The sequence below is a fragment of the Notechis scutatus genome, chromosome 10 (genome assembly GCF_049901735.1).
Source record: "Notechis scutatus isolate UNSWTSFEM ecotype Mainland chromosome 10, rNotScu1.2, whole genome shotgun sequence".
NCBI classification, from domain to species: domain Eukaryota; kingdom Metazoa; phylum Chordata; class Lepidosauria; order Squamata; family Elapidae; genus Notechis; species Notechis scutatus.
In genome coordinates, this window is record NC_142018.1 from 5,138,377 (window position 1) to 5,161,873 (window position 23,497).

Sequence of the window (23,497 nt, forward strand, 5' to 3'; positions counted from 1 at the left end):
AAGCAGCCCCACCTCTGCCTGGGATTGACGGGCCGACTCGGCGAATCGCGCGAAAGCCGGGGAGGCGGCTCAGCCTATCCAGAGGAAGCGGAGGCGGGGCGGGGCCTCCCCCGACCTTGCCCAAGAGCCCCGCCGGCCTCCCGCGCTCTTTCCCTGCCTCGCTCGCTCGCTGCTCAGCCGGAGGTCGCTTGCTTTGCCGGAGCCGCCGAGATGTCGCTCTCCCACAAGCTCACCCTCGACAAAGTCGACGTGAAGGGCAAGCGCGTCGTCATGAGGTGACGCTCCAGCGGGGAGCCCCCGTGGCTTGTGTGTGTGTGTGTGTGGGGGGAAGGGGCTGCCCTTCCGAAGGGGTGGGGTGGGGTCTTCCGCGGGGGGGGCACGGGCCCGCGGGGGCTGAGCTGCTCCGAGAAGGCGCCTCACAGCGCTGCTCCGGGGGCGCCCAGCGCCTTCCAGGTCCCCGAACCTGAACCGCTTCCACACACCCCCCCGCGGAAGACCCCACCCCCACCCCTTCGGGGCTCAATGGAGGTGCGAGGGTCTCGGGGCCAGGAGTGGGGAGGCGAGGGAGGGTCTGTGGAAATGGGAAAGGGTAATAATCTCTTCCAATGGGTACATAGATGACGATCTATAGGTAATCTAAGGCAGGGGTCTCCCAACCTGGGCCCCTTTAAAGCCTGGCAGACTTCAACTCCCAGAAGTCCCCTGCCTGCAAAGCTGGCTGGGGAATTCTGGGAGTTGAAGTCCACCCGGCTTAAAGTTGAAGCTTTGGCTGGCTGGGGAATTCTGGGAGTTGAAAGTCTGCCAGGCTTTAAAGGGGCCCAGGTTGGAGAGCCCTGCTCTAAGGGACTGGTTTGGACAAAAGTCAGCAGTACTTTTTCTTGCGGCTGTAGATAAAAATAGGATTGCCAACAGTCTGATAAGGGATAGGGCACAAGAAGATAGAATAGATAGATAACGGTCCATCTGCCATTGAAAACCAAGGGTCTCATTAGCAAAATAAGACAGAGACAAAAGAACTAACTTTTTTAAATCTGTGCCTGAAAAGGAAACGAACAACTGCTAGGATAACTGCAGTTTTGTGTGGAACTGAGATGGTGTTTTAAATAATTTTAAGGCTAAGACCGTAAAATAAATGAAACATTTGCTCAAGGTCATTGAGGACTAGCTAGGATTTTGCATTCTACCATTATTCTCTTGAAGCCATTTCCCTACTCAAGATGTTTTGTCTTTTTATGTAGAGAGAGAAAAAGGCTCTCTGAATTTACAGCCACATCAGTGTTTTTCCTTGCCTTGAGGGCTGGCTGTTTTTCCTGTTGCTTGCTGCATGTAAAATGGATGTGCTGTCAGATTTTGCAATATCACTGCCAACATCCGTCAGTATTGAACATGCGAGCGCTGCCTGATAGGAGTTGCAGTTTTAACCACATCCGAGCAACAACCCCTTCTAATGCATTGCTGAAAGTGGGTTGGATGGCGGGAGTTTTGTCATGAAATCTGCAAGCTTCATTCTGGAACCTGCTTTAATTACCCTCAGTACATATCATAAATTAATCTCTAATGATTCATTTCTTGTCTTTAAAAATATTTTGTCCCAGAGACAATGTGCATTGACATAATTCACTAATTCATTTTTTTTCTTTCACAAAATGATTTGTGCTAATACCCAGTGTTTGTCGATTTACAATCTGGATCAAAGTCCTTCCACTTTTTTTTTTTTAAGGGGGGGTGTACTTCCCCTTCTGTTCTGACAGAGTTTGAGTATCTGATTCACAAAGCTGTGGGTTTCCCATTTCTGATCCTGTGGAGTAATAGAGTCTTGATTCAGATGGCAGAGGTCAACACCTCTTAGTTTCCATTTCACTTGCACCCATATTTATATCCTAAATTGCTATCCAATTATTTATTTGAATTATTGGCTTTTTCTACATGTTTAAGTTGTCCCCTTCAAATAATCATTTTTGTTTCAGTTACTATTTCCAATTAGTATTTAACTACTATATTAAATAAGAAGTTACATGCTAATTAAGTGAAAAAAAGGTGTGATCTGTTGCTTCACTTGATTCTTTGGAAATATGGGGATTGTTATTTTGAGATCATATATTCTGAGCCAAGATATCTCCTGAAATTGGTTTTTCAATTGCCCAAGACAAAATTCAACTTTACAACTCTGTGTCTTCCTGCTTACACTGTTCAACATAATTTCCTGTTGCTTCCCCTTTGAGGCAGAAAGCATGGCTTTGTAAAAATGGACTCTGAAGCTCCTCCAACCTTCAAATGTATAGAGCAGGAACAGTCCTCAGTTCTAGCTGCGACTGAAGTAATTAACAGCCTTTAAAAGCTGGCCAGGAGTCTGATCCACATATTTACTCCCTGCTTTATGTAGCCAAAGACTGGTGGGGTGGACGTTTGGGGTGGGGTACACCAAATAGAAAGAGGTTTAAGCAGTTAGCCAAGAAAACTAGAGTTTGCAACAGAAATGCAGATATAAAGGTACATTAAACTTTGACCATAACAATTTACCTGAATCCAAAACCTGTCCATTATTTTAAAACATTTTTACACTACTGTTGGTCCCAAAGGTGCTTTTTCAAGAGGCAACTGGACTTTCTGGTTTCTCTTCTCTGAAGAAGCTTCTTGGACGAGAAGAGAAACATCTTCAAAGAAAAACCGGAAAGTCCAGTTGCTTCTTGAAAAAGCACCCTTAGGACAACCAGACCTGGATGACTGAGATAGTTTTCTTAATTTGTTTATTAGGTATCTAGGAATGGCCCTGTTAGAATAATGCAATATCTGATCATTTTGTACCCAAATATAATTGGATGTAGGCCCTTTTAAAAAATCTTGTAGGATTTTATTATTGCCAATGCAATGCTTTAATCTACTAATAACAGTAAAATTTTATCTTATTCTTTTTAAGGGTTGATTTCAATGTACCAATGAAGAATAATCAAATAACCAACAATCAAAGGTAAGTGGTTATTTTTAATTCCTAAGAGCTCTGGGTAGTTCTGTGTATTCCAATGGATTGTAAGTGAGACCATAGGGGTTTTTTTATTTTAATTTTAAGATGAGTTACAAGAAGAGACTGGACTGCTATCTGTTAGCAATGGTTTAGGGTCTCCTGCTTGGGTGGGGGGCTGGACTAGATGACCTACAAGGTCCCTTCCAACTCTGTTTATCTGTTAAAAAGATCAATCAGTATTGTCTCCAAATCAGGCTTTTAAATATTTTTCAAGTCCGTTTGTTCTGTTAAGTTTGTAGACTTGACAACAATTGATCTGGCTTCATATGAGACTGCTCCTGGTTTCCGTCTAACTTTTAAGCATAAAGATGCATTCTGATCCACCAATTTTAAAAGTGACTTCTTCTGGAAGTCACTTTCCTTTCCTTTTCATATTATGTGTGCTGTGTTGTGCATCTTTCTGTTAGGCTGACAAAAGAAGATGAGGCAAGGAGGCCCCAAATAGGCCCACATAAATTCTCCCGAGGGAGCATCTTCCTTTTGGCTTAATGAGTTGAACCCTGCCTTTGCTGCAGGATCGAATTTTAGGGTGGTTGGGTGCAAAACAAACTTTTGCTTTTAAGTGATAGTAAATCTTTATCTTTTTAAGCAATTGTTTGAAAATGTCTTTGTAGAGTTATAGTTACAAGAATAAATATATAGTCTCTCTCTCTCTCTCTCTCTCTATATATATATATAGATGTGTGTGTTTTCTTAAGTTTTCACGGGTACTTACATGTATGGTATTCAGCTTTGTTTGGGTATTTTCCCACGTCATTATAGTTGTGCTTTTAAAGTTGTAGCAACATTTCGGCAGAATCTCATATGCCATCATCAGGCTTCTGTATAGTGTTCGTCTGTGACGTGGGAAAATACCCGAACAAAGCTGAATACCATATATATGTACATATACATACATATATGTATGTGTATATATATGTATGTATGTATATGTGTGTGTGTGTGTGTGTGTGTGTGTATATATATATATATATATATATATATATATATATATATATATATATATTATGAGGTATATCGTTATATATATATATATATATAGTATTGTGTGTGTGTGTGTGTGTGTGTGTGTGTGTGTATATATATATATATATATATATATATATATATATATATTTATTTATTTATTTATTTATTTTCTGAGGTCGTTGTCTGGCGTGGTGCACCACAGCTGCATCACTACCCGCTTCAAACCCCTCCGACCCATACATGAAGCAAACTGACGCCCACCATGAAGATGCGGCACGACCACGAACACGAAGCCAAACAGCAGGATCACAGCTCACCAGCTCAAATCCCCCAGCAACTAAGACTAACCTGAGCACAACCAAGCCCCCACCTGAACAGAACACACCCCCAGCCAATCAGAACACAGCCAAGCCCCCACCCAATCAAGTCACACACCCACTAGCAGTTAAAAGGAAGAAGCAGCTGCAAGCTCACATTACTCTGAGAAGCACAGAGCCGAAGACACAAGCCTGAAGATGATGAATGAGACTTCATCGAAACGTCGCCTAGATACTTCCAATTTTACGTGGGAGAAAACCCGAATAACCAAAGATCCATATATATGTATATGCGTGTGTGTGTTGTGTGTGTGTATATATATATATATATATATATATATATATATATATATATATAGATAGATAGATAGATAGATAGATAGATAGTTGCCCTTGCACAAGAGCTCCTCTTTTGCGCACCAAATTGTTTTGATAATGTTTATAGGATCAAAATGGTTTTATGTGTGGCAGGATTACTGAATCTTCTGAATTACATAATATTGATCAAATCATTCAAGTAGTTCAAGATATACAAATTAGTGAGCAGAAGAAGAGTCTACAGGTAGGATTTTGATGGCAAGAGATCATGTGATGGTATAATGTATAGCCCAAATTGGTGGCCCTTAGATGTTTTAGTTTATAAAGGTAGTCCCTGACTTACAACCATTCATTTAGTGACCATTCAAAGTTACAACGTCACTAAAAAAAAATCACACTTAATTACCACTGCATTATTCTCATGGTCACGTGATCAAAATGGGCAACTGGCTCGTATTGGTGACGCTTGCTGAGTCCTGGGGTCACATGATCATCTTCTCTGACCTGATGAGCAAAGTCAGCGTGGAAGCTGGCTTCACTGAACAACTGTGTTCCTAACTTAGCAACTGAAGTGATTCACAGTAACAGTGGTAAGAAAGTTGGGGCAAAACTCACTTAACTGTCTTGCTTAGCGGTGGAAATTTTGGGCTCAATTGTGGTTGTAAGTTGAGGATTGCCTGTAATTTGGTTACTAACAGTTGGGCCTGCTGGCTGTTACTTATGGAACTAGAGTCCTGAGTGTTTGTGACCTTCATTGTTTATTGATGACCCACAGACTCTTATATTGCAGGCAGAGCCCATGGATCATTCTGTATTAAATATTTGCCTACACAGCAGGAGGGTTTCCCTTGATAGGTGCTTATAATGAAGATCATAAATTAAACTTTCCCGTTTTTCTTCCGATTTCATAGAATCAAGGCAGCAGTCCCGAGCATCAAGCACTGTCTGGACAAAGGCGCCAAATCTGTAGTATTGATGAGTCATCTGGGCCGGCCTGACGGAGTTGCAATGCCTGATAAATTCTCTTTGGAACCGGTAGCAGCTGAACTCAAATCACTGCTTGGCAGGTAAAAGATACCAAGATATCATGCGGTAGAAACGCTATAAAATATTTTCCGCTTCAAAAAACTGAGTCTAAATCTTGGATCATCTCTAGAGACGTCAAATTCCTGAAAGACTGTGTGGGTTCAGAGGTAGAGGCAGCTTGCGCCAATCCTGCAGATGGCTCCGTTATTCTTTTGGAAAACCTCCGATTCCACGTAGAAGAAGAAGGAAAGGGGAAGGATCCTTCAGGCAATAAGGTGAGATTGACAGCCACCAGCGTCATATTGTGTGCCTCTCAAAGAAGTTACAAAAGTAATGAAGCCATGTTTGATAATCTGTTAATAATACTTCATGCTTTCTGATGTTAATGTAACAGGAAGAATAACTTAATTTCTCTGTAGCACAGTTCCTTTACCATGGAAAAAAAACCAAGCTGCCCCCATTTTCTATCCCACTTGAAGACTGATGTGCTGGAAAAAAATAATTTTAAGATTGCATTGTCAGATCTTAGACCTCTTATTTCTTAATGGACACTGAAAGGCATGCATTACCTTCCATTCCCACTGAACATATGGTTATTCAGAAAATATTCATATTCCTGAAATGGAAAATAAAGCACCAAAAATGAAGGATCGCATGCTATTACACATTGGGAATCCCTTTGAAAGCTAAACCAAAGTAGACTTTAGAAAAAGAGGGTCCTATCACTGTTTATCTTTTCCAGAAAGGAAGCCATCTTACAGACAGTCACAAAATATGGTTTTTTTAAACTGTTTTCCCTACTCTATCCTTCCCCTCTCTTACTCTTCCCTTTCCCCTCTCTTAGAGTTTTAAGTTGGAAACATCAGGGCCAGTATGAAGTGGTCCATTCATTTACAGCTGGCTCTTTCCTTGTTCCTTTACCATGGAAAAAAAAACCCAAGCTGCCCCCATTTTCTATCCCACTTGAAGGCTGATGTGCTGGAAAAAAAATAATTTTAAGATTGCATTGTCAGATCTTATACCTCTTATTTTTTAATGGACACTGAAAGGCACGCATAGAGCTAATACTATTTGGCTTACAGGGTGCAGAGGAGGGTCTTCTGCCCTCTGGAACATCTTGCCCCCCTGCCCTCCCAATGTCAGGTTGACCACACCTTCCTATCTTTTCGTAAGGGCCTAAAGACCTGGCTCTTCCAGTTGGTCTGGGGCCCCATTGGGGAACAGCACAATGGAGGTGTTGGGTATTGAGTAATAACAGATTCTAACTCCCCCACTCTCCCCGTGTCCTTGGTTTTAAGGTTTGATTTTAACATTTTATGTTGTAACTGTATACGTAACTGTAAACCCGCCCAGAGTTACCCTATGGTAAGATGGGTGGCCAATAAATTTTACAAATTAAATAAATAAATTATTTGGATGAAATTATAGTATTGAGGCTTTAAAAAAGATGGGATTTGTATTAAGGCAAAGAAAGGAGGAGTCTAAATTAAAAGTAACTATGCAAGAAAAAATTGACAAAAAACCCTATTTATTATCTGATGAAGTTTTCATATATCCTGTGCTAAGAGAAACCTTTGACTAGGATCCACATATTTTTCAGACAGCCATCTGGTGCCCATGCTATCTTGTACCGCTGACATTTTCTTGAAGGTCATTGAGAGAACTTGTTCCCAGTCAGTTTCTTTTCTTAGCATCTCTGACCCCATTAAGCCTCAAGTTTGCCCCCACCTTGAACTATTTTGAGTTTAAAATATTGCTATACAGTACGATGCCCTTTTGCAGGTTGGTGGAGACTACCCATATAATGCTGTAAAAGCATGTGCAAATGAACTCCTGAAGGCCACCTTAATTCCCACTTGAACTTCTTCCTATATATCCCATTGCTGCTTCTTTCATATGAAGGGGTTTCTTTCACCTGGCATTTGATCCTTTGCTGCCGTCCTTTTCTCCTTCAGTTTTGGTTTGAAAGCTCTGTTAGGCATCAGCTTCAGAGGTGGTGCTGTCTATCAAGCACCATGCACATCGATGAGCCCGAGTAATCATCTTAAAACATGTTTGAATTAGTTGATCCCAATGGAATTGTGAAACATGCTGCCACATAAAATGCAAATCTATACATAAATAAATAATAAATAAATAAAGCATGGACAGCTCGAGCAACCTTGAAAGAATTCTTTCCCCTCAAAACCCTCTCATGATTTGAGGGCAGGTCCTATCCGGAGAGTGGTGTTCTTCTGCTGCTTATCACAAAGGTGGGAAGAGCCCACATCGCTTTCAGGGCAATTCTCAGTAGAGGAGGCAGTTTATCTCCAAATTCTTTGTCTTTAGGAGAGGGAGCACCTTAACAGTTTCTTTCATGTTTTTTTTTTAAATCGGGGGCATGTTGGGTAGCTAGGTCAAAAAGCTCAAAGTGACTAGGTAACATACCTGCTAGTTACTTTTTACTTCATCATCCTCTTCCTGGTGAAAGTTTCCCTTTTGCCACCCTTTGCGTAGCAGTATTTTTATATTTAGGGAGCTTTTTTGTAAACCTTAATGCTGTGGTAGCCGTGGGGGGGCGGGGGGGGTGTTTTAGGAATGAATGTCAGTTGACTTACTCTTTTTTTATTTTCTTCCAGATCAAGGCTGATTCTGCAAAAGTGGATGCTTTCAGAGCATCACTTTCTAAATTAGGAGATGTTTACATTAATGATGCTTTTGGAACTGCACATAGAGCTCACAGGTGAGCCTTTGTTGTCACATTGGGCCCTGAGTTAAAGTCTTCTTGTGGCATTAACGGTTCTTCTTGGACACGGGTGTCCAACTGGCGGCCTGTGGGCCGGGTGCGTCATGCGCAGGCCACATGCATTCCAGCTCCCCAAATGGGAAAACTCACAGGACAGCAACATGATGCGCCGAGTTTGACACCCGTGTTCTAGGACAAACCTCAATATACTGGGAAGACTGTTTCTATAATAGTTACTGTAATAAACTTTTTTATTTTGAATGCTTTACATTTGAGAAAATATATGTCAACCGTCCCACTTGATTCATCCAGTAAATAAACTAAGGACATTACTTTTCTCAATGACTATATACCAACATGGTTACAAAAGTCACGAAACCAATTCTAATATTTTCTCATGCAAATAGCATGGTTAACTTTCCCTTTTCCCTTGGTCTTCCCACCGCTATTAATTACTATCCAATCAGCTGCATTCATTTTGTTTGGAAAACGGACTCCTCGTTTCATAGACATTCCCCGCAAGTGACCTCGGGAGGCTGGCGTTGTCTCAGGCTCCGAGCTGAAGCTCTTTGCCTCCCTTTGCCCGCCATGACCTCCCTGCCTTCTGACCCATTCCCTCTCTCCAGTACTGTTGTTGGGCTGTGAGCGGGGATTGCGAAGCCAGCCGAATTGCAGCCACGAAAATATAATTTAATCTTTTCAAAACTTTGGTTCTGTTAGGTTGAGTTTTTTCTTAACCTATCTTTTGTGTTAGTGATGAAGTTTAGCTCAATAGAAAATATTGACTGCTGTAAGTGTTGGGTACGTTGGTCTTGATATTAAAAAAGCCATTAGAAGAATCTTAGTAAGGCACTAGGAGTGCCTAACTTGTCTACCAAACATACTGTAAATGTTCTCTTTCTCAAGCAATATTTTTAATATGAATTTTAGATTTGTGGAAGAAATAGTGAGCAACGTTTAAAAAAACAACAAAAAAAGGTTATTGAAAGATTTTAATCCATGCAAAATCTGCAAATCAAAAATATCAGTATATGACTTTGGGTGGGTTTGCGGATATTTTAACCGAATACTTGAATAGATTTGTTTTAATTGAATTACCTCTGTAGGATCAAACAAATGGGCCCAGGTGCTTATCTATATTGCAAGTTACTGATGTTTTCCTCCCTTCTGCCACAGTTCCATGGTTGGGGTCAATCTGCCTCAAAAAGCTGCCGGCTTTCTAATGAAGAAAGAGCTGGATTATTTTGCTAAAGCTCTAGAGAACCCAGAACACCCCTTTTTGGCAATCCTTGGAGGGTAAGAACAAAATTGTTTCAGCTCTTTGTTTTCATTCAACTTGGGGGGACGACCCTCTAATTACTAGTTTGTTGGGGTTTATTATATGGGCAAATATTTCAAATTAACATTTATGGCCATGTTATCTTTTGGTGACTTAAAAAACAACCTGCCTCAGGCTTGGTATATACACTATTATGAGTTGGATCAATTAAAATAGTTCTGTATGTGTTTGGCCTTTCAAGCAGGGTTAGCACATATACCGCCTGTTCAGCAGTTCCGTGTGTAAATTGAAACTTTTGCCATTATGCCAGGATGGTTCTGTAACTGGACACACAACTCCTGCAGCATTCAAGAGAAACACGTTGGGTTTTTTTTTTTTTTACAAGGGAACGTATCAAATAGCAGATTAATATTTTTAATTCCAAGACAAGTATTTAATGGAAATATGCTGAATTGCAGTATAAATTCAGTTTTATTTGATGTTTCAGGGGACGACGGAATATTGGACCAATATTGTTAAGTAGGGCCAGATTCTGAAATTAGTTGCACAAAACTGACGGGAAGGGGATTCAGCACCCGAACAGCCCTCAGTATAGCTACACAGGGGGAGCGAATGACGGACGGTCCAGTCCCTCCTCCTGCACCTGGCCCAGTGTTTTGTTTTCTACCTAGCTTGCTTCCACAGCAAGGAGCTCTCTTAGGGGAGGTGACCAATACAGTTTTCCACTTCAAAAATGCTCTCTTGAAATCAAAAGGTTCCTAATGTAAAACTTCAGCATGAAGTTGAGCTATAAAGCCCTGCTATCCTCAGAGCCCAGCTTCTCCTGCACTTCACTCTAGAACAGGGTGTCCAACCTTGGCAACTTTAAGACTTGTGGACTTCAACTCCCAGAATTCCTCAGCCAGCTTTGCTGGCTGAGAATTCTGGGAGTTGAAGTCCACAAGTCTTAAAGTTGCCAAGGTTGGACACCCTGCTCTAGAAGGTTTAAAAACAACAACAGCCAAGAGCAGAATCTGGCTCAGCTTGGTTCTCACTTCACCTAAGACTTTGGCTCAAGGAACAGCTGAAGAGCAGGAACCATTTGGGTCTCTATTCCCAGGGCTGAGAAGATCCACAAGTGTCTTTTCTGTCTCAGGCATCAGTTGAGCAACAGAGGCAGGGATTGGATCGGCACATGGGGATGGAGGTCAACATGCCCCAGGCTCCTCTAGCAGAAATAACCCGTGGTGCTCTTGTCTATCCTTGTCTGACAGCATTGGGGGCAATCTTAGTACCGTCTGGAAAGGGCCTATGACAACTTGCCACAGGACAACTTACTGTGGGACAAGAGTTACACTAGTATCAGGCATGATATTCTTCCGATTAAAATCGGAATTCCGATTTTTTTGGGAATCGCCCCTTCTTTCCCCCCACCCCTTCTTCTCCTCCTTCCCCTCCCCTTGGAGCCCGAGTCAGGAGTTGCTGGCACGGCTCAGCGGCTCCAGTCCGCGTTGCCTCAGGAAGGAAAGGCAAAAGGAAGAGCCGCGGCGGTGCTTTGCAATGGCAGCAGCGGCTCCTGGTTTTGCCTTTCCCTTCCCGAGGCAACGCGGGACTGGAGCCGCGTGGAGCTGCGCCAGCGGTAGCAACTCCTGACAGCCCCAGCCGGATACCTGAGCGGAGCCCGGGCGGTGCGAGTGGAGGCCGCTGAGCGGCAGGAAAAGGGAGCTGGGCCAGCCACAGACCAGCCTCCGTGCAACACGCCGCCGCCCGGCCCCGGCAAGGGAAAGCAGCGGGCGCGCGGCGGGGGGTCTCTTTTGGCCGGCCCCGATTTTTTTTTCAGAGCGGAATATCATGCCTGTAGTATCAAAGAAATGGTGGGATAGAATAATTAAAGAAAGGATACAAAAGGAGGGACGGAATGAAATGTGGACAACAAAAATTAAAATAATTATTTATTTTAAATGATTACATAGAATTGTCAAATTGTTCCACAACAAATTGTCTTAAGGGGAGTTGGCCGTGGCGAGTTTGCCAGAGAGAGTTGCCTGAGGCAAGTTGTCCCATTCCTCCTGGAAAGATCTTGTGCTGGCATTTGCTAGATAAAGGGCATCCTAAACAATCTGCTGGTTTTGGAGCGAGCCACCATTTTGCCTATTTGGCCACTTGGGTCTGGTTGTCTGCACATCCCGTCCATCCGCAGAGTCCATTGCCACGATCATCTCCTTCGGCATCCCATGGTGTACAAAACAGCAGCTGTGGAACTCAAACCAAAATAGAGTATTACACCAGTAATAATTAAATAGTTATTAATTGGTGATCATAATAACTTTAAAGAAAATACAAGCCTACATGTAGACAATAAAATATAATTAAGAGGAAATAAAAGAACTCGCAGTAGTTAGAAATCAAAGGTACTACAGTATAAAGTGATTGTGATTGTGCTTAAACCATTGTATTTATTGCTTTTTGCCCACAGAGATATTAAGCATTGCTATTAGGAAACAACATGATTTCCTGGTTATATTTTACTTTGGAGAAATACAAATCCATAATTCTGGCGATCTGGAGTAGATTTCCAGAATCGCTTTATTTCCAGAATCATTTTATTATAGGCAGCTTACTTGTGTGAGAGAGAGAGGGAGGGTTTGGAGATCTGCTTCGTCCAGATTTGGCCCTTACAGCTGAAGAACCACGAGCAGCTTCAGCTGCTGATTACCAGAGTGAGACTTTTGGACAGGAGGGGGCAGCCCAGCACAGCTAACATCTTTTGGAGAGGAGATGTTGGAGTCTTCCTCTTTTGGATTTTTTTCTTTTTTAAAAGTCCAACTTTTAATACATGTCTTCATCCAAAGAACACAGTAACAGCCCATTCTGTAAAAGGGTTTGGAACAACAGGGTTAGGGTCTGTCTACCTCAATACATTTTGGATAATTATAAATTATTTATATTGATAATAGATAATATTTTGATTTTTCTAACCAGAGTGGAGAACGAATGTGTCAAATCAATTTAGAGCTTCAACTCTTTTGACTTGAAGAGAACCACATCTATGGATGTGATGTGTGTCTAATGCCTTTCTCTCCATTTTAAGCTTTGTATAAATAAAAGTAAATGAGTTTTACACGTTTCTCCCATTTAACAATAAAACCTGAAATTGTGATTTTCATACTGTTTCTACAGTCTGATTGGCTGTTTTCTTGTCAAGCATTTTTATTTCAAATATTCCACAGAAACATTTAACAACTTGGATCTCTTTTTCTCCCTGCTTGTTAGAGCTAAGGTTCAGGATAAGATTCAGCTAATCAATAACATGCTTGATAAAGTCAATGAGATGATTATTGGTGGTGGAATGGCCTTCACCTTCCTCAAAGTACTCAACAATATGGAGGTATTTATTTGTTTAATTTCTGCAGGTGTCCATCTCAGACAAGTGGCTCTGTATGCTATAATGTTGTCTTTAGTTGAGAAAAGTAAATATGTAGGAACAATTCTATGTATTAATCAGTGTTACATATTTAGTAAGTTGTTGGCCATATACTTAAACAAGACAATTTTCAAGTAAGTTCATATTTGACTAATATCGCTTCTTTGATCAAACTACTGTAACACTCCTAATTTAGATCTGAACTTTCAGAAGTCACGCTGGAAATGATTTTTCTTCAGCCTCTTACTTCCCATTTGCCATCAGTCACTTCATAGAAACATAGAAAACTGATGGCAGAAAATGTATCAAAAATGGTTTTTATTTTGAAACGGCAACTTGACTGATTTTTGAGGAAAAACGTTTCATTTCCTATTCTGGAAGCTTCATCAGTTGTATCGGATGCTGTAGGAGATGGAAGGACAGTTATTGACAGTTGAGATAAGTTGGTGGGACTGAATTTGGGTGTGTGTGTGGAAAAGAAAAGTTTTTTTTGGGGTGGGGTTGCAGTTAACTGGTCTTAGCACTGTCTGAAATCCATTGTGGTTACTTGGGGTTTTATCTGTGATTCAGGGTCACCTGAATCAGAGGTGTGGAATCTTGGAACAGCCCAAAGGACTGCATTGTAAATAGGGGTAGGTGGTGTCTTATCCATCCTCTTCTGTTGAGAGAGGGCTATTCGGGGTTAACATAAATGGGCTTCTGTATTCAAAATTTGTACTTTGGACTCTCTTCAGAAGAGGGACTCTTGTCTTTCAAATGCAGATGGACCACTGAATCTTGTTCTGATGGGTTAAATCTCCTGTGTTGTGCCATGTGCTTCTGAAGTGGTTTCTTTGCTCCACCAGTGTACAGATCTGCACACGTCTCACTGCATTGTACACGCATCATAAACAATTTTTATCCTTCGGGTGGGCAAGTTTCTGCCTTAATGCATTCGTGGGCTTTAAATGTAGACGTTTGTGATGTTGGTTGAAAATCTTTCTGAGTTTTTCAAATATTCCAGCAACATATGGAATAACAGTGTTGCTTCATTTGTTGCTGTTTTCCTTGTCTGTAGTAGAGGGGCTCATGTTGGGTCTTATTTTGGATTTGATGAAGGCCTGGTTGAGATAGCAACAGGATTCTGAGGAGTTCCTTGTTGTGTTTTAATTCTTTTTCTTTTCCCTCTTTACTGGTAGACAAACTTTGAGCCCAATGGCATGAGGTTCTGATCACTCCCAATTGGTGTTCTAGTGGGTAGTGAGAATTAAAGTGCAAATACTGATCCAGTGTAGGTTATTTTTTTTGTAAACTTTGACATTAATAGTCTTCCTTAATGTGCACAGCACAGTCCAGGAAAGCCAGCAGTTTTCCTTGATATCTTCTGGATGGTGTCTTTCCACAGACTTGATGTGTTTCCACTTCCTGTGTTTTAATCTTGACCCAAGTATCATCCACATACCTGTACCAGTGAGTTGGTGAAATTCCTGGGAAGGAGTTTAGGTTTCTACTTCTTCCACGTAAAGATTTGTCACAATGGGGGACACAGGTGAACCCATGGCACAACTGGTGTTTTTGTTTGTAGAAACCTTCATTGTATTTAAAATAGGTAGTGGTCAGTCAGAGGCCCAACATGGCACATCTGTGGTCAGGGCTGAGGTTAGTTCTGTTACCTAATGTGCTGTCTTGTAGCAGACATTTCTTCATTGCCGTGACAGCTTCAGTTGTTCAGAAGAGGTCACACCATAAGGAACCATAGTTTCATCTAGATCCAGTTTAGTTTCCAAACCTTGCTGGCAAAGTCCTGTGAATTGTTGATGTGATGGATGGTGTTCCCAACCAAAAGGAGCTAATAAGATGGTTAGATGTTTTGCAGTGTTGTAGGTGACAAGAGTTGACAATTGGTGCTGACAATTGGTCTGACTTCCCTCTTTGTGGATTTGGGGGAATCCATATATATGCATGAGTGGCTTCCCCAGGGTAAAAGTGAAAGTATTGTGGCTTGTCAGTTGTGTTGTCCTCAAGTAGTTTTGGCAGGAAGTTGATGACTGTTTTCTTATCAAATATATGGACTCCCCAAAATCTACAAAGAGGGACAATTTTCCTTTTCCATTTCACCCTCCACCCCAGCATCCTGTCAGAAACTACTAATCTCAACTGTTAGGAACTGTCCTTCCATCTCCCACAGCATCTAGTGTAACTGTTGAAGCTTCCAGGATAGGAAGAGAAAAATCTTGTTTTTCCTCAAAAACCAGTCCAGTTGCCTATTCAAAATAAAAAAAAAAACACTTTTGACACAACTATGACCTGGATAATAGAATCTTCATAGACATTTAATGGCAGAAATAGACTTAGTGGTCCATCAAATCTGCCTTTTGAGTTTTGTTTTATTTATTTATTTATTTTGTTGGGTGATGGATATGTGTTTATCCCAAGCATGTTTAAATTCATGATACTGGATGATTGTCTCATCAGCTCCATTAGAAGTTTATTCCAATCTTCCACTACTCTTTCTGTGACATATTACTTTCTAGCATTACTTTTGTACTTCTCTCCTGTCAGTTTGAGGTTATGCTCCAATGTTCTTGATCTTTGCTTAATATTGAAAATACTGCCTTCTAGAACCTTAATATATTTAAAGGCTTTGATCATATTCCCCCCTTGTCCTTCCCTTCATTCCTTAAGAATACCTTTTTTGCCAGGGTTTTTTGTGGCACTCATCGATTTCATTGCAGCTTGTACCACCATTTATCTGATACTGAATGTGCCATCTCTTTTTCTTCCAGATTGGCAACTCTTTGTTTGATGAAGAAGGATCAAAAATAGTCAAAGACCTGATGGCCAAAGCTGAGAAGAATGGTGTCCGGATCACTTTGCCCGTTGACTTCATCACTGCAGATAAATTTGATGAGAACGCTAACACTGGGGAAGCTACCCTGGCCTCTGGCATCCCTGCAGGCTGGATGGTGAGTGGAAGAAATCGTGGCCAGGCTGCTTTTTTCTCTGCACTTTCTGGCGGGGGAGCTGAATGGTCTAATTTGCTCCCTTGCTCTTAGGGATTGGATTGTGGCCCTGAAAGCACTAAGCTCTTTGTTGAAGCTGTGGGCAGAGCCAAGCAAATTGTGTGGAACGGTCCAGTTGGTGTCTTTGAGTGGGAGAAGTTTGCCAAAGGAACCAAAGCCGTGATGGATAAAGTAGTGGAAGTTACCAGCAAAGGCTGCATCACCATTATCGGTACAAATCTTTCTATTGTTCTTCCGGGTGTCAGATTTTGATTATTACCTTTTGGATCAATTTGTCTTTCACGGAAGGAACAGAGGGCGTTGCCTTTCATTGGCCAATGCAGTAATATCAGTGCCGTCTGTCTTTTTTTGCCCTTTATTTGGATTGTGCAACATATCCAACCGGCAAAGAATGACTGGAATGGTACCTGGAGAGAACCTCTGGCTGGAAGTGGGTTGCTCTGACCCTTATTTTAAATGGTTTTTGCAACAAATGGCCCGTTTTGGTGTTAGCCCAGTTGTGTGTCCTAAAACAGTCCAAACTATTTTACAGGTGGAGGAGACACTGCTACCTGCTGTGCTAAATGGAACACGGAAGATAAAGTTAGCCACGTTAGTACAGGAGGTGGAGCCAGTCTGGAACTTCTAGAAGGTAATGGGTTTCTTTTTTTTTTCTTTTTAAATTACCCCTGATGAGTTAATAGTGTGGTTTTTTTGGTTAGCTTCTTTCAGCACTGCCCCTACCAAAGGCTTTTTTGTTGTTCAGTTGCTAAGCTGTGTCTGACTCTTTGCAACCTCTTGGACCATAGCATACCAGATCCACCTATCCTCCACTGTCTCCGGGAGTTTGCTCAGACTCATGCTCAATAACACTGTCTTAACCATCTCACCCTCTGCCGTCCCCTCCTCCTTTCGCCTTCTGTCTTTTCCAACATCAGGGTCTTTCCCAACGAGTCCTCCCTTCTCATTTGGTGGCCAGAGTATATGAGCTTCAGCTTCAGTATCTGTCCTCCAAAGCAGGGGTCCTCAACCACCGGGCCGCGGACCGGTACCGTCCGTGGAGCACTCTGTACCGGGCCGCAAATAAAAAAAAATAAAAAAAATGGCGGCTTTCTTCGCCTTCGGTGAATGCTGCTGGGATCGGGGATCAAGGACACAAATGAAAGAAGGGGAGGGAGGAAGCAACCAAAGCCTGTCCTGCTCTCTGGCTCAGCGGCGGTTTCCTCCGCCTCGTTCCTCTCTCAGTCGCTCTCTCGCTGCTCCACCAGCCCAGGAAGAAACTGCTTCAAAGAAGCCGGGGTGGGGTGGCTTTTCCTGTCGCCGCAGCTCCTCCTAAGCGCCCGTTCACCCCCACCCCACCCGCCCGCAGTTCAATTCAGTGCCCGTTCTGCCTGCCTGCCTGCCTTCTTCGTTTCGGAGCAGCTTCGGCTGAGAATAATAACTATTCGCCTCTTTTTATCAGCGAAGCTGCTCAAACGAAGAAGGCAGGCAGGCAGGCAGAACGGAGCACTGTGGATTGAACCGCGTGGGGGTAAACGGGCGCTTCGGAGGAGCTGCGGCGACAGGAAAAGCCACCCCACCTCGGCTTCTTTGAAGCAGTTTCTTCCTGGGCTGGTGGAGCAGCAGAGAGCGACTGAGAGAGGAACGAGGCAGACACCTGAGGATGGGGCTGAGGGAGGCAGGGCCGAGGCGCTCCTTGAACTTGGTGGTTTGCTGGCAGAGGTTTTATTACCCGACTAGGTAACAACATCAGATGTTATCTAGTCAGGTAATGAAACATCTGCAAGCAAACCACCAAACTGATCCTCCCGGTCCTTGAAAAAGTGTTTGTGCTTGAAACTGGTCCCTGGTACAAAAAGGTTGGGGACCACTGCTCCAAAGGACAGTCAGGGTTAACATCCTTTAGGAATGACTGTTCTGGTCTGTTTGCAATCCAAGGGACTCTCCAGAACCTTCTCCACCACCACAATTACCACCCTTCAGAAGCATCAGTTTTTGGGTGCTCGGCCTTCTTTATGGTCCAGTTCTCACAGCCATGCATTACTACTGGGAAAACCAAAGCTTGGACTGTACGGACCTTTGTCACCAAGTGTGATGTCCCTGCCTTTTAATAGGCCATTAGGCTTGCCATAGCTCTCCTCCCAAGGAGCAAGCATCTTTTAATGGATGCAGTCATCGTCTGCAGTGATCTTGGAGGCCAAGGAAACAAAATCTGTTGCTGCTGAAGCCTAGCTGGTAGGATTTTGAGCGTGACCTTGCTAGTGTGTGAAATGAGCACAATTGTTTGGTAGTTGGAACATTCTTTGGCATTGCCCTTCCTTGGGATTGGAACGTGAACTGACCTTTTCCCAGTCCTGTGGCTTGTTGAGTTTTCCAAATTTGCTGGCATGCTGAATCCAGCACTTTAGCAGCACCATCTTTTAGGATTTTAAATAGCTTAGCTGGAATGCTGTCATCTCTGCTAGATTTGTTGTTGGTAATACTTCTTAAGGCCAGTTTGATTTCCCACTCCAGAACGCTTGGCTCAAGGTCAGCGATTCCATCCTCATGGTTATCAGAGACCGTATAGTTCTGTGGATTCTTGCCACCTCCTCTTAATCTCTTCTGTTTCTGTTAGGTCTCTAAAGATGGGCGCCCAACTTTGCATGAAACATTCCCTTGATAGCTCCAATTTTCTTGCTCTAGTCTTTCCCATTCTAGTCTTTCCCTCTTATTTCTTTGCATTTAAGAAGGCCTTCTTACTTCTCCTGGCTTTCTCTGAAACGTTCATTCAGTTGTGTATATCTTTCCCTTTCTCTCTCGTCTTTCGCTTTCCTTCTTTCCTCAGCCACTTATAAGGCCTCATCAGCCACTTCGCTTTTTTGCATTTCTTTTTCTTTGGGATGGTTTTAGTTGCTGCTCCTTATATAGTGTTTTGAACCTTCGTCCCTACTTCTTCAGGCACTCTGTCTACCAAATCGAATCCCTTAAATCTCCTTTGTATATTCATAAGGGATATGATTTAGGCCACACCTGAGCCCAAGCAGCCTAGTTATTTTCCCTACTTTCTTCAATTTAAGCCTGGATTTTGCAGTAAGAAGCTCATGATCTGAGCCACAGTTACCTCCAGGTCTTTTTATTGACTGTACAGAGATTCTCCATCTTTGGCTGCAAAGTATGTAACCTGATTTTGGTACTGATCATCTGGTGATGTCCATGGGTGGAGTTGCCTTTTGGGTGGTTGGAAAAGAATGTTTGCTGTGATTGGCATATTCTCTTGGCCCGATTCTGTTAGCCTTTGTCCTGCTTCATTTTGTACTCCAAACATGCCTGTAATTCCTAGTTGCCTCTTGATTTCCTACTTCAGCATTCCAAAGGACATCTTTTTGGGGGGATTAGTTCTACAAGATGTTGTAGGTCTTCATAGTATCAGTCGGAATCAGCCTCTTCAGCATCGGTGGTTCCCCTGGACTTGAAACTGAGATCGTTCTGTCGTTTTTGTGATTTTACCCCAGTACTGCTTTCCCCACTCTTTTATTGACAATGAGGGCTATTCCATTTCTTCTGAGGGGTTCTTGCCCTCAGTAGTAGGTATAATGGCCACCTGAATTAAATTCACCCATTCCCATCCACCTTAATTCCCTGATTCCCAAGATGTTGATGTTCAACTTGCCATCTTATGTTTGACCACATCCAGCTTACCTTGATTCGTAGATCTTACATTCCAGGTTCCTATGCAATATTGTTCTTTATGGCATCAGACTTTCGTTTCCCCACCAATCACATCCACAACTGAGCATCTTTTTGGTTTTGGCCCAGCCACTTCACTCTTTCTGGATCTACTTGTAATTGCCCTCCACTCTTCCCCAGTAGCATTTCGAGCACCTTCCGAACTGAGGGCTCATCTTTTGGCATCGTATCTTTTAGCTTTTGGTACTGTCAGTGGGGTTTTCTTGGATACTGGAGTGGGCTACCCTTTCCTTCTTCAGTGGGGGCCTCATTTTGTCAGAACTCTACTGTCATCTGTCCGTCTTGGGTGACCCTGCATGGCTTAGCTCATAGCTTTGAGCTGTGCAAGCCCCTTCACCATGACAAGGCAGTGATCCATGAAGGGTCTGAAGGCTGCTAGTGCTCGTGTGGTCTAGACAGTTAATAGGAAGAGAATATAGCCACAACAACTTTGTGCAGAAAATATTAAGCTATTGATTTTCTAAATTCCTTAATTTAGGCATGTGTACTTTGCCTAAGCAGGATGATAAAACTGGCTTCTTAAAAGTATGCAGAACTTTTTTCACTGGGTCCATTAATTCATCCCAGTCTAAAATTGTTGTGGCCTACCAGCAGAGCTGGTGGAAGACTTGGACAGTGAGGTTGGGGAGGAATATGGGCCAGTCCTGGAGTCTGGGGAAGGCTCTGATGAGTGCTGTGCATCGGGGGCAGAGATGGGGCCAGGGCTGTCCAACAGTTATCAGCTGCTTTCGGAGTCGGAGATCAGTGGGGCAGAAGAACAGCTGGAGCCTGTTCCTGATGTGCACATGCGCAGAGCTGCCAGGAGAAGAGAACAGTTAAGGAACAAGGGTCAACTCAGAAGTAAAGGCACAGGTGGACAGTGAATAGCCCCTCCCATAGGGAATAAAGAGGAGCAAAAGGGGAGTGGTGTTTGCAGGAGACAATTAGTTCATTTAGTTAGTGTGAAGATTTGTTCGTGACTCTCGGAGACTCCTTGCCAAGTATTGGGTCAGAACAAAAACATGTGAGCCTAGATTACCTGTGAAATTCTTGTGTATCATCCAAAACTTACATTTTAAAGTGAAAAGAATTTATAACAAAAAATATCCTTTTAGAACCTTAAAAGTGAACAGATTTATTATGTAGCGAGTTTTCATTGGTGTAGTAGTACATTTGCATCTGATAAATTGTATCCATGAAAATTTATGGCAGTTAAAGATACGACTTTTAAGGTGCTACTGGATTCCTAGTTTGTTGGCAAAGTCTAATGCTGTCACGTCTTGGGGGGGAAATTTATAGTTGTGTCTTTGTGGACTGCATTGTTCTGTGAATGATTTTATTTCCTCTAGTAATTAAGCTGTTTCCCAATACATACACGTTTTGTCTTTCTGTTGCCTTTACTTACTGTCTGAAAAATAAGCCAAACTAAAGTCTTCTGCAACTGTTACTACCAGAAATGCCATGCTGGACAGGTTCTTTGTCTCCGTTGCCTAGGAATTAACAGTGAAGGGGAAAGAATGTGCACTTGTAGAGAGAGCCTATGAAAGTGAAATGCCCTCTTTAGTTTACACGGTTAGCATTCAAAATGTAGGTTTTCCTCGGTGGTTCTAAACATTGGTGGTGAAATTTCCTCGGGATGTAACTCATGCTTAGCTAAATTCCCTAAAATACATTATTAAAGAATATGAGAATTAGGGTGTGACTTTTTTAGAACAGATAACAGATTTCTCTCCATTTTTGTTATTTTAAAGAACATTTGGTGCAGCATCTAATTTGGGTTAAAAATTTGTGATTAATATCTCACCTGGTGCCCTTGATGAACTTCTACTTCAGTGATGGGTGGTCTTTTCCCTGTTGAAAGCCCCCCCTTCCCTGTGTGTTGCTACACAGCACATACTAGACAGTGGGCAAGTCAAACCAAAACCAGAGGACCATTGAAATGAATACCTGGGCTGCCTCTGTGTTGCTCCTTCTGCTCCACAAGCACGAAGAGAACATACTTCTCCATGCAGACGTTATCAGTTGGAGCGGCTAATTCAAATTCTTGAGTCAATGTGTCTTCTAATCCTGGGTACTATAACACATATGATTGAAAACCTATCATTGAAATTCACTTTGTTTTCGTTGTGCATAAATCCTTAAATCCTTTCTGTAATGGCCCCCATTCCTTCAGAGTTCTAAACTCTTCAGCAAGAGAAAGCAAAGGCCCCTGGGAGGTGAGGGGTTGAGGGGGGACCTTTGACTCTGATGCAATGAGCTGTGCTGAAGTCAGTTACTTATGGTTTGTGTCTTTTCAATCATGTGCAGGTAAACTTCTTCCAGGCGTCGATGCTCTGAGCAGCGTGTAATGCATAGAACGGGGGATAAAAAACACCACTTCTCCGACTGTTCCTCTGCGCCTGCATTTAACGTAGATCCTGCACTACCACCTTCGTAACTGTGCAAGCAGCAGAGCACAGGGAGAACATTGGAAGCAAGCGGAATCAGGCTCTGTACTGTAGAGATGACCGTTCACCTAGCGCTGATTTGTCTGTTGCTCTCTCATCTGAACTACTGTATTGCTAAAACAGTTTCTGTTATTTTCACAGTGTACATATTCATATTTTGGCCTTTTAACATAGGCAGAAGTTCCCTGATGTCAGGTTTTCAAAGCCACCCAGTTTGCTTCCGTGGTACTTTAGGTGCTTCACATAATCCACAAGCAAGCAAAGAACATACATTTCAAGATATGAATGTAAGCTTTCAAATAAATGTTTACGTGTGAGTAGAAATATTTCCTTTTTGGGTGTATTTTTTCTAAATTTCACCACATAGTACAAAGTTTATACCATTAGAACATATTTAGAATAGAATAGAGCTGGAAGGGACCCTGAAGGGGTCTTCCAGGAATTGTTTTAAGGACTGACCAAGATAGTCGACCCTTAACATGTCTAGGAAAAATCATGTCCAATTACTGAGGGACTGTAGCAATATTCAGATTATTCTCTTTGCTTTTCTCTAATGATTGCAGTATTGACACAACAGTTTGATATATTGAGAAAGTACATATGTCTGCACAGAATTTTTAACTTCTCTTTTTTGTATGGTGGGACAATCTTTATAGGAAGTATGCGCAACCTATACAAGTTGTTTTCCAAGTCTACTGATGGCTGCCACTGTTATTTTATATATGAACTACAGTTGATTTATTTTCTTCATAGCAGATAAATTGTGAAATCTTTTTAGCAACATCTGGTTTTATTTCTTATGAAATTGATCAAATTGCTTCAATAGTTCAGTGTTCCCACAAAAGTTACTTCTTCTCAAAATTGCAGTGTTGTAATCATCTTCGTTCAATTTCATGCCTTATTTGGAGGGTGAATAAAACTTCAACTATCATTTTCAAAAATAGGGGGAGTAGAATTTCCCTTTGACAATTGTTTTAATTGAGTATTGAGCTTCAGTGACTGAAAATAGGTTTCCCATTAAGATACGGTACATTAGCCAAAAGAAAATGATTTTGGAGGAAATAGCTGGGCTGCTGAGACAGTTTGGGGTGTTGGCATATGAAAGCTTTGTGGGATTAGGAAAAGACTTGTATAAGAACGCTGTTAGTCAAAAGGGGCCAAATACGCCCAGTGGCAGCCACTACATGCCACCAGGCCTTTCCATCTGTTTTCATGTGTGGCCAAGTCTTCTTGCAGGGATTGGGATGTGCTTGGAATAAAAGCAAAACATGCAGAATTTTCAGTGCAGTAGATGAGAAAGAT

General features: G+C 42.2%; 1 protein-coding gene across 1 annotated transcript; it reads left to right on the forward strand.

The window, feature by feature from the left end:
- The first annotated feature begins 148 nt into the window (after positions 1-148).
- On the forward strand, positions 149-22,519 carry PGK1 (phosphoglycerate kinase 1). Its single transcript, XM_087972003.1, has 11 exons — positions 149-275; positions 2,918-2,968; positions 5,538-5,693; positions 5,783-5,927; positions 8,271-8,374; positions 9,554-9,673; positions 12,909-13,023; positions 15,825-16,004; positions 16,095-16,272; positions 16,594-16,692; positions 22,056-22,519. The coding sequence occupies exons 1-11, from the start codon at positions 211-213 to the stop codon at positions 22,094-22,096; spliced, it is 1,254 nt and encodes a 417-aa protein (XP_087828129.1). The 5' UTR covers positions 149-210; the 3' UTR covers positions 22,097-22,519.
- The last annotated feature ends 978 nt before the right edge of the window (positions 22,520-23,497 follow it).